Source organism: Mirounga angustirostris, unplaced genomic scaffold, assembly GCF_029215605.1.
Source record: "Mirounga angustirostris isolate CCGP_5_RB_7025 unplaced genomic scaffold, mMirAng1.0.hap1 SCAF_5, whole genome shotgun sequence".
Lineage (NCBI taxonomy): Eukaryota > Metazoa > Chordata > Mammalia > Carnivora > Phocidae > Mirounga > Mirounga angustirostris.
The window spans coordinates 85,933,372-85,945,433 of record NW_026991713.1 but is presented as its reverse complement, the minus strand read 5'-3'; the positions used below and the strand labels follow the sequence as shown (position 1 = coordinate 85,945,433).

The 12,062-nt window shown below is 35.7% G+C and overlaps 1 protein-coding gene across 1 annotated transcript in view; it reads left to right on the top strand.

Moving 5' to 3' along the window:
• Nucleotides 1–12,062, top strand: part of AEBP2 (AE binding protein 2) — a 69,360-nt gene that overhangs the window by 19,398 nt on the left and 37,900 nt on the right. Inside the window, exons 2-3 of the mRNA XM_045873783.3 lie at nt 3,555–3,762; nt 11,883–11,990. Of these exons, the coding sequence (XP_045729739.1) occupies nt 3,555–3,762; nt 11,883–11,990 (316 nt within the window). The remainder of the gene's footprint in view (nt 1–3,554; nt 3,763–11,882; nt 11,991–12,062) is intronic.

Sequence of the window (12,062 nt, the reverse complement as noted above, 5' to 3'; positions counted from 1 at the left end):
GTTCACATTTTACAGAATCAATAGATGTTCATTGGGAAGGAGAACTGAGTGAAAACTTTTAATGTATTTACTATCCTAGGAATATTACAGGATCAAGTGAAAGGAATGTCCTCATCTAGTTCAGATCATCTTGATATCTTATTGTTACAGGAAGGAGGAGGACAGTGTTTTCTATGAGATCTACATCTAGCTCAGTGTCCTGTCAAAATCGGAGTTAACTACAGCTTGTCTCCTGTGCTCTCCTGCATCAGGACTTTTGCCCTTTATCAGTCTTAGGAATGGGGAGAACCACTGATTTCAGCATGACTGGGGCCAAAAGGGAGCCTGGAGGCTTAGGATTTGGGCACTTCCTAGAAATTGGAGGAACCTAAAAGGGCTATTTGGCAGGACTCCAGTTGGCCCTGCTAGGGAATGGGAGACTCTGTGGGTATTCTGCACGCGTGTGAAGGTCTCTTGAGTCTTCTAGGGCATGGGACCTGTCCCTTACCTCCTCTGCCACTGCATTTGCAGCTTAGTTGCCATTGATAGAATTCATGCGCTTAACATCAGCATTACACCATCTTTTTATGAGGATCTGTATCCACATGAAGTACTGTGTTTCAAGTGAAAGATACTGCACATAGACTGATGACCCAGTGCTTAGTGTTTATGATATTTGGACTTACAAGGTTCCCCTTCTATGGTAAAATTAATAAGCAGAAGTACATTAAGCACTGTGTAGATAGTCTTTATATTGCTAGTTGGATATGTTACAAGTAGGAGGCTCTTGACCTTTACTCTGTCCAATTTAAGGAGAAAATTGGTTTCATTTTCAACTAATTTTGGACTTTGACATGAAAGTAGTACATGTATGAGATTTAAAATTATACAAAAGGTATATATAGTCAAAGTTTCTCTCCTACTGACCCTCCCTTCCCCCCCTCCAAAAAAACATGGACAGTGTTTTGTGTATCCCTCAAAACAAGGTTTGCCTTTAGAGGATAGCTGTGTCTATATCTCCCTTTCCAACCTAGGTATGGAAATTAGAGCATTACTACCGTGTGTGCGTGCCTGCGTTTGTGCATGTGTGTGTGTTTACGCTTTGCTATACCTTAGAGATTGTATCATAGTAGGTCATTGAAATTTATCTCTTTCCCTAAGATTGTTTATAATTTGAGTGTGGTTGATTGTTCACTTAAAACTATTAGTATTTTATTTGCCTTTGGAGTTAATTAGTATGGTTTACAAAAGTATGAGTTTTATAGTCAAAATGTATGAAACAGCAATAAGGAAAATAGGTAACCAACCATTTTGTGGTTAAGGGCCTCATGAAACTTGAAATTTCTAAGGCTCAAATTAAAATATGCATTTCAGTATAGAAAAACTGCCATATTAACAGTTTATTCCTGCAAAAAACAAAAAAACATGAATAAATGTTTAGGTATTCAAGAGCTGATTTGCATTTGAGAGTTGAATAGAGATTACAATGGAAAAAAACTGAATCTCCACACCCAGTGTAGGGCTGGAACTTACAACCCCGAGATCAAGAGTCACATGCTCTACTGATTGAGCCCGCCAATTACAAAGTTTTAGAATGAAGTTTTAGAGTTTAAATTTAGAACATATATATTGACTGGTAGATAGCCAGATGAACTTACGTGAATATTCTTTAAAGGGAAATCTGAGACATTTTTCATGTCTGAAGCATCCTACAAAAACATTTTTGCTAGTTTTTTTAAATGGGTGCATAGGATATTAGACACAAATTATTATTAAGCTTACTTAATAAGGGAGGAGGGAAAAACAAAACAGAAAGCTTACTTAATAAGTTAAAATTTATTTTGACTTTTACATACGAGCAAATAAGGTTGTGGTTTTAGGTGAATGTTCTTATTTTTAGATGTGTTCTGAAATAATTGTGGTTGAAGTATCATGTTTGCAACTTGCAGATGATTGAGAAAAAAAATTACAGCAAAAAGGACAAAATGTAAATTGTGAAGTTAAGATTTAGATACACTTTTCTGTGTTTTTGAAATTTTCTGTAATTAAAAATTTGGGAGTAGGGAAGCATACCCCTTAAGAGTTAGTATAACTTTCATAATTTTTGTTAAATTGCAAGCAGATACATAGCTTTTGATGGATTTTAGCCTGCAAACATTGTTACTGTTGACCCCTCTGTGGTTGAAGCTACTTCCCTGTACTTTCTGTATTGGGAAGATACTAAAAAATTTTTTTTAATGAATTGCTTTTAATTTAAAAAAAAGTTTATGTTTTTTAGAGAGAGAGAAAGAACGAGCACGAGGGGAGGGGCAAAAAGGGAGAGGGAGAAAACCTTAAGCAGACTCTGCTAGCGTGGAGCCTGCTGAGGGGCTTAATCTCACAGCCCTGAGATCATGACCTGAGCCAAGTTGGTTGCTTAACTGACTGAGCCACCCAGGCACCTCTAAAGATTTTTTTTTAAGATTTTATTTATTTATTTGATGAGTCACATATTCTCTTGACTGAGCCAGCCAGGTTCCCCTAAATTGATTGCTTTTAAAAGGAAGGCAAAACTGTGTTCATTTTATTAAGATATGAAATTTTGGGCATTCAGAATTCTATTACTTTTATTTCTACTAATATGTGATTTTCTTAATAAAAGGGTTACTAATATGTTATACTTTGTTTAGTAAATAAAAAGTAAAAAGGATTGATTGGCTTTTCAGTCCTTTTTTGTGGATTGAGATGAGTTTAAAAAAAATTGAAGGCCAGGAAAAGACATTTTATTTGGACTTCAGTAAAATCAGGGAAACTTTGATTGTACCCAGTTTTCTCTCTTCTGCTCATTTATTTAATTTTTTTAAAAAGATTTTATTTATTTGTCAGAGAGAGAGAGAAAGTGCGCACAAGCAGGGGGAGCGGCAGGTAGAAGGAGAAGCAGGCTCCCTGCTGAGCAAGGAGCCCAATGTGGGACTTGATCCCAGGACCTTGGGATCATGACCTGAGCCAAAGGCAGATGGTTAACCAGTTGAGCCACCCAGGTGTCCCTGCTTTTTTATTTAGAAGGGAAAATACAGCACAATTTCCCAAACTTCTTTGAGATGGAGAGAGGTAGGCTATGACAAGCAGTTGTGTCCTCAGATTAGTGAATAGAAGATAAGATTTTGGATTAACAAGTGACTTGCAGAACTGTAAAGATACTCTTGATTCTTAAGTATTTATAGCTAGAGTAGCTATTACTCTGTTACTGTATTGTGCTTCTTAGAACTGTGGAAGGGATGAAATGTGTTGAGCTGTGTGTGTGTGTATGCGTGTGTGTGTGTGTTTTCTGTAGGTTTTAGTATTGGGGAGTTCATGTCTGCCAAAAGTTGCTTAAATTATTCCATATCTGGTTTTGAGGTACTAGTGTTTTTTGCCTTGATTTGCACTTCATTGCCAACTAAATAATTTCAAAGCAGTGTTGTTTTCTAATAGAAAATATGGTTAGTATGCTTTGTATGGAGCAGAATGTCAAGTAGTAATCTTAATTATTTATAAGATCATATTCATGTTAGTGAATTTCTAGGAATAACACAGCCTTTTTTCTTCTTTTGTAGCATAAGCAGTACTATAATGGATGTAGACAGCACAATTTCCAGTGGGCGTTCAACTCCAGCAATGATGAATGGACAAGGAAGCACTACTTCTTCAAGCAAAAATATTGCCTATAATTGTTGTTGGGACCAGTGCCAGGCTTGCTTCAACTCTAGTCCAGATCTGGCAGATCACATCCGTTCCATACATGTAGATGGTCAGCGAGGAGGGGTTGGTTTTGTCATTTCTTTTTTTCACTCCCTGTTTTCACTAGTTTTATTAATTTATAATTGCTAGTTAGGCTTTTTTTCTCAAAGTGATTTGGGATTGTTTTTACACAGGCTTTATTTTTTCACAATTTTTTTCCTTTGGTTATTTCGCACATACTTGATGGAATCAAATAGAGAACAGAAGATGTGTTGGATTTTAATTTGCCTTTAGAAGAAATTAGACTTTCTAAAATATAGTGGGAAGAAATTCAGTTTTTAAAAATATAGTGGTAATACTAGACTTTCTAAAATATAGTGGGAATATAATAAATGAATGCAGCCTATTCCAGGTTTCTGTTTTGAGTTTTAGGAGTTGGCACTATCTAGGATTTCTTTTGTTAGAATGGTCCTAAATTATCTCTGATGCTGAAATTAACTTGAGAGACTATTGGTACCAGGATTAATATATAGAGTTCTGTTAAATGACAACTTGCATTCTTATTTGTGAATGAGAACTGATTGTCTTTTCCCAGGTCTTAGCAGAGCTGGCTTAGATAGGAAGTTATGATTAGTGAGTATTGACCTATACCCTTTTAGGAATACGTTTAATTGTGTCAGTTTATATAATTTTTATTGGATAGTGAATTAAGAGCTAAGTAAATTAGGTGAGTCAAAGTATAATGGATCAAAGTATTATAATGTTACTTAAAATTTGTTTCAACTTTACTAGGTTTGTCTTGAATAGTTACCACACTTTAGTGCATTTTCCAGAAATTAATGTCACATTGTAAGTACAGATAATCTTTAGGCCACATAATTTCCTATCAGCCTGCCACCACTATTGAGATAATACTGATATTAAAATGGTTAAGGTCATTATGGTTTAAGTGAGTGGGTAACTATTTCCAAGGTTGCATTGATACTTAGATTGCATTATTGATCTTTAAAAAAAAAACATGCAACCATATAAGCATCTCTAACATTTTAACCGGTGGTATTTGTGCATTGAAATTTCTTCTAAGAAATCTTTGCCATTGTCACAATATGTTGTAATGTGTCAACAATCTTTTGATTACTTAAATTTGATAAGTAAAGATTTGTCTTAATAGATTTGATTTTGACAACAGATGGTATATTAATGAACTTTGCCCATCATATGGTATTTTCACCTTCTAACCCAGCCCAGCTCAATGGTTAGGTTACTTTTGTAATAGTCTTTTTTCCCTTCTCACATATTTCAGATTTTTAGTGTGAACTATCAACCAAGTTGGTTTCCTATTTATTACAGAGTTGCCTTTTGTGAGCCAGTGCTTGATGTCACTTGGTATATGTCACTAAGATAGCATTTTGAGCCATGGCATGATGCTTTTTTAGTTACTGGACTTAGCAACTATATATAGGATCATGGATTACTGGGCTTCTCTTAGTAGGTGTGGGAGAATTTCACATCTGTAAGTGTTGGATCCTACATGTTGAGGAGTTGGTACACAGCTTTATGAGAAAGTTTTTAGCCCTTTAAGGATCTGTAGAAAAAATGGAGGTGCAGACTGAATGTATCATGTAATCACTGCAGCTATATTTACTTTATTGATATCAAAGAGCTAGGCATGAAGTCTTGGTATTTCTATAAGTATAAACTTGTTAAAATGAACCTCCCTGCCCCCATGTTATTTCTTGAATGCATATTCATAAAATTACTTTATTATAAGATTATCTGGTTAATTTTTAAGACTAATGCTGTTTTGACCACAGAAAGGAGGCCTGATCTTTGAAGGACATTAATTGCTGAACTACAAATGTTAAAGAATCAGCAATGGAGAAAATACATTCAAATTATTTTTTACATACCAGTCATTGGTACATAGACTTAAGCTTTCAGAATGAAAGTATGAATGAAACTTTGAAAACTAGACACAGCTATATAACAGGAAATCTTGATCTGGTTTTGTGCTTAAAATAAAGTGGGTGTTGGCTGGGACTTTTTTTTTTTTTGAATGGCCTCTTTGAAGGGAACTTTAAAAAAATCATTGTAACTGTTTTTAAGCATACAGTTCAGTGGCATTAAGTACATTCACATTGTTGTACAACCATCATCACTATCCATTTCCAGAATTTTTTCAGTTATCTCAAAACTGAAATCTGTACCCATTCAACAGTAAATCCCTAATCCTCCCTTTCCCCAGCACCTAGTAACCACTATTCTACTTTCTGTTTTCGTAACTTTGTTCTAGATATCTCATATATGTGGAAAACAGCTGATTTTCATGACAATTTTTTTGTTTTAGATTTCTTATTTCTCTTCTTTCTACCCCAAGTGTTAAACTGTCTTGATGGAACAGAAACAAATGAGGAAAAAATTGGTACCTCTAGAGGATTTTATGCTTCTAATTATTAAAAGATGACAGTTTTATTGGAGCAGTAAGTTAGCAAGATCTAAATACTATATTAATCCTGTTCTTTTTCTCATCCCATTCTAATTGTCACCCTGGGAAAATAAAACCATCATGTAACAGCTTAGAAACTTCTTCCCCCCCCTTTAAACTTTCTATGTTGCCATGTCACATGGACTGTAACTATATTTGGAGGCTGAAATTGGGTAGAGTAGCTTTTCCAGACCTTTTCAAAGATCAAAGTGGGTAGATTCTTCTATTTCAAAAGTTAAACTAACCACTTAAATACCAAATTATGAATGTAACTTTTTTTTTAAAAGATTATTATTATTTTTTTTTTTTAAAGATTTTATTTATTTGAGAGAAAGAATGAGAGCGAGCACATGAGAGGGGGGAGGGAGGGTCAGAGGGAGAAGCAGGCTCCCTGCCGAGCAGGGAGCCCGATGCGGGACTTGATCCAGGGACTCCAGGATCATGACCTGAGCCGAAGGCAGTCGCTTAACCAACTGAGCCACCCAGGCGCCCTAAAAGACTATTTATTTAGGGGGGCGGTGCACAGGGAACAGGAGAGTCTCAAGCAGACTCTGTGCTGAGCACAGAGCCTGATGAGGGCCTCAGTCTCACGACCCTGAGATCACTACCTGAGCCTAAACCAAGAGTCAGATACTTAACCAACTCCACCACTCAAGCACCTGAAATGTACCTTTTAAGGAACATTTATGAAAGTGCCCCTATTTAAAATATAAAAACAAAGAAGCTTAAAAAAAAAAAGGTAGCCTTTTTTCGTTAGGTATGGTAGAATTGTGTTCTTGGGTCCATACTTCCATGCATGACTGGATTTCAAAAACTGGACTGAACTATTTTACTAATCAAATTTCAAATTCCAGTGTCCTCTTAATATACACTGAAGTCTTGGTAGGTGGGAAAGTTTTCGTCTTGTAGGATTTCAGTGGTTCAGTGACATCCATTAGTGTTCTTTCTGTTTTAACTATTTCTCACTTTAAAAACAGTTGCCAGAAAGAAATCTGTTTCTTGATGTAGGAGTTATTTTACATGTGTCATTTTATTAAGTTATTTTTGTATATGTTCTTGGGTGTTTGAGGGTAGAGGTCCCAAGGGAGATTTGCGGGGGGAGGGATGATATTCAAAGACTTGAATGAGGTCAGTTACCTTTATATGCTATATAAAATGACATTTGTAGACACTCAGGGTTAAATTGGAATGCTCCTAGGAAGTGAAATCATTAGGAGGTCACTTTGAGTTTTGATTGCCTATCTGGTATCTCCTGAACACAACCTGAAATTGGTCATATCTTTTGTAATAAAGGAGAAATACTTAATTCTTGTAATTTGAGTGTTCTATTAAGTATTTTTGTCCTCTCTTTTATTAAATATCTTTTAACAGAGAAAATTGAAAATGTTCATTTAATGTGGCTAAAAATAATAAGATACAAAATTATAGCTGTCATTTTAGGTCTTGAAAGAGCAAACTGAATTTGAGACAAAATAATTACATATAAAAATACTTTGTTTCTCTTCTCTTTGTTCAAATCTTGTAAAAGAGTGAGCTGGGTTTTTTCCTAAGAAATATTAAAGCTTAAGGGATCCATGAAATCCTTCAACCCCTTCCTGACTGTAGATGGTGTATCTTTTGCTTTATATAAAATCTTTTTGTATCATTTTACTGCAAAAGAAATCTAATTCCTTGGTATACTAGCCCCTTTCCCCACCCCTCCATATAAATTATATTGCCTACTGGCTCTACTTAGAATATACTTGGCTGATTTTATTTTTTTAAAGATTTTATTTATTTGACAGAGACACAGTGAGAGAGGGAACACAAGCAGAGGGAACGGGAGAGGGAGAAGCAGGCTTCCTGCTGAGCAGGGAGGCCATTGTGGGGCTCGATCCCAGGACCCTGGGCCCATGACCTGAGCCGAAGGCAGATGCTTAACGCCTGAGCCACCCAGGCACCCCATACTTGGCTGGTTTTAATTTATCTTACTACTAACTGAATTTTCCTTACGCATACTTAGATTCTGTCACGTTGCATTGTATTCTTTTGCAGTAGATTTTACAATTAAAATTTTGTTGGATTCATTTGTACACTTCCAAGTGTGAAATGTTAGTGGCCAGATAGGTTTAAGTGCATGTATCTTTATACTGTCACAAGCTGTCAAAGGAGTAAGCCATGAATACAGTCAGAAAAATACCCCTGGTACATTTGGTCAAAGAAATTGACGAAGGTGAAGGAGATTTACACTTGGTCCCCAGGTTTGTACCATTCTTTTTAATTTGGGGCATTTTGGAGGAGTTCCCTTAAGGTAAAATTGACCTATTCTGATAGTAATGAGGAAGGTTTTCCAGAAGACTTCTCAGCAGAAAGCCCAAGCCTCCCTGTAACATTGAAATTTTAGACCTCTACATCTTTTAAGTTAGGTCATTATAAATTTGAAGATTCTTTGGTAGTCCAGAAATATTCTTTAGATAACTGTGTGGGGTTTCTTTTCTTTTTTTTTTAAATTTTTAAAAAAGATTTTATTTATTTGACAGAGACACAGCGAGAGAAGGAACACAAGCAGGGGGAGTGGGAGAGGGAGAGAAGCCGGCCCCCCGCCAAGCAGTGAGCCCGACGCGGGGCTCGATCCCAGGACTCCGGGATTATGACCTGAGCCGAAGGCAGACGCTTAATGACCGAGCCACCCAGGCGTCCCCCCCTTTTTTTAAGATTTTATTTATTTGAGAGCGAGAGAATGAGAGAGAGAACACGAGAGGGGGTAGGGTCAGAGGGAGAAGCAGACTCCCTGCTGAACAGGGAGCCCGATGTGGGACTCAATCCTGGGACTCCAGGATCATGACCTGAGCTAAAGGCAGTCGCTTAACCAACTGAGCCACCCAGGCGCCCTCTTTTCTTTTTTCTTAAGACAGTCTGGCAGAAAAATTTGGTGGCAGTTATTTTGAGAAAGGACCGCCAGTCTTTATTATAAACCCAATTTTTCTGTTAAGTAGTCCTTCTGAGAGAACTTATAATATATAATCTTGCATTTTCATCGTATTTTGGAGTTAGCAAATGTGTGCTCACAGTGTTTGAAGAAAAAGGAAATAGAGGTTTAGATAAGTATTCTTCCAGCATTGCTGCAAAGTGTGAAAGCTCTGGATAGAATTCAGGTCATTTACTTTTGTGCTATTTCTATTACTTTTCTTTTTTTTAAAGATTTTATTTATATATTTGAGAGAGGGAGAGAGCACAAGCAGGGGGAGGAGCAGAGGAAGAGGGAGAGAGAGAATCTCTCAAGCAGACTCCATGCTGAGCGCACCCTGAGATCATGACCTGAGCCAAAATCAAGAGTCGGACACTTAACTGACTGAGCCACCCAGGCGCCCCTATTTCTATTACATCTAATAATAAACCTTATATGTCTGCCTATCATGAGAGACTACACTATGCACCTCTGTGCCTCAGCATTCTAATTAATACAGCTAGATCTTAATTTGTTTTAAGATGGTATAGAGGAACCAAAGACAGATTTTATTTTTGAATAATTCCTTTCACATTTGGATTGGATTCCTATGGTGTTTGGTTTTCAGGGTTAATTTTTACAATGAGAAAGTTTCTAAAAATTGGGTATGAAAACATTTTTCAGATCCTGTGCATCTAAAAACTCACGTTAGAAGAAAGACCCTTTTGTCAGATTTTGAACTTTTTTTTATCAAAGTGTCTTCCTAACACAGATTAGGGAAAAAATTCAGCTTTTAAACAGTTTTGTGGTTTTTATGGATCCTTGGTGTGGTGTTGTGGTGCCTCTTTTGTCTTTGTGCAACTTTAGTGCTTCCTCTTCCCCTACCCCCCATCCCCGGGAATTATTTTCCAAATATTTCACCCCATTATAGCTAAACATAGTTAACTTTGGTCTCTTTTTACACTTACTTCATTTCCTATAAAATGTGTTAGGTTGAAGGTTATGGTTTTTCTTTGAACCTGAAGGTGTTTCTCTAATAATGTTACTAGACATTATTCCATCTAGAGTCTAGCCCATACCTACTCAGAGTGAAGGCTATTATCGAGTGGAATTACAGTCTGCCATTGTCTCCATATTCATGTTTATTACCAGGGAAAAAAATGAGAAGTCAGATTGTTGTTGCTCTCAAATGCAGTGGTTGGCTAATGTTAGGTAGGGGTAGTGTTTGAGTATTTACCTTTATTGTTTGAAAGTAACTCAGCACAGAGCTTACTTAAGAGTTAAGACAGCAGAATTCTTCACTGTTACAAAAATCATTACATAAATGATGTTAATTTTGTTTCCAGTTACTTTAAGGCATTTTTCTTTATGTGGTATGACTTGTGAGAGAATTTTAAACCAACCTGAGTCCTGTTTATTACTTAAATTGAATATTCAAGACTTAGAATCTAGTAGTCTTGAGTCAGGAAATTGATAGATAGCACTGATCATCTGCATGTGATTATTAAACATTATTGAATTAATTTCCACAGGATAATACATGTAGCTCTTAATTACTGGGAACTTCAGGAATCATTTTATAAACCTACACTAGGGTCAGGGATTTGAAGTATGAAGGAGGAAATGTAATGATTTCTATATCTGTTTAACTAAAAGTAACTAAAAGAAATTAGCCAATCTGTACAGGAGTCAGGATATGTATCTAAACAGTTGTGTCAAACAGCAAAAGCAGTATTGCCTTGTTAGACCTATCTGATATAAAATGGTTTTGGTTTTCGGTAAAAATTCAGTTATTTTAGACTGTTGATTTTTCTAGGCTTTAAAAAAAGTTTATTTTAAACTGTTTAATGATTGTTTCTTCAGTTCTGTAAGTTTATTCTGTTCTACATACAGTAAAGTCTTCAAAGTGTCGCTCTATTTATAATTGCTCTTACCTTAGAAGAGAGCAGAGCCTATAAATGATTCTTTGAAGGTTATGATTACAGTGGATTCATACTTTTACTGATGTTGGGGGACAGTTTTCAGTGTTCCGTTTGATGGAAATATAATGTTAGAAAACTGATCTCTCATTAGTAGGAAGATGATAAAGATTAGATTGTTAGTTGTTAGATTAATACTTTCCAAGCCCAGTTATACTCAATTACATGAATCCAGGAATGTGGATCTATAATGATGATAGAACAGTTTATACCCATTGCTTTTGTAACTGTATTAATTTAACATTTTGTATTAAATTTTGCTTCATAATCAAGATAATTAGAAATAATTTTTAATGAACACTAAAATTGAGTATTAGTATGCATGTGAGAATAAGGAATCAAGAGCAGAAAAATTTAATTTGGTAATTTAATTGCTTTACTAATTTTTTTAAGTTCATCTTTAAAAATTAATATTTGATTATTTTGATTTATTTTTATTGTTTCTTTATACCCTTATATTTTCCTGATATTTATGATTAATACATGCTTGTTCCCTCATGTAGTAAATATAAAAATAATGGTGTATAGTCCTGGTTCCTTAGGGATATATTGTTAATATTTTGTATATTTCCTTCTCAGTGACACTTTGGGATTGGTTTGTCAGTCCCCATTTAAGGAATTGGACCGCAGCCTTAAGGGGAAAAGGTTAAAACCATGCCTCTCATACTGGAAGTTCAAAAGTTTAAGCATTTTGACTGATTCATACATTAATGGCTCTTTTTGTCAATTAAAGACTTGCAACATGTTCATTTGAATTTACAAGGAATAAAACTGTTGAAATGAGTGATGAAAATTATGGCTCTTCTTTTAACAGGTATTTGTTTGCTTATGGAAAGGTTGCAAAGTATATAACACTCCGTCAACCAGTCAGAGTTGGTTACAGAGGCATATGCTGACACACAGTGGAGACAAACCTTTCAAGGTAAGTAAGCATATGTGAGTTGTTTTAACTTTTAGTTGGTGTATTTCTTAATGGGCATACTTTTGCCCTTCT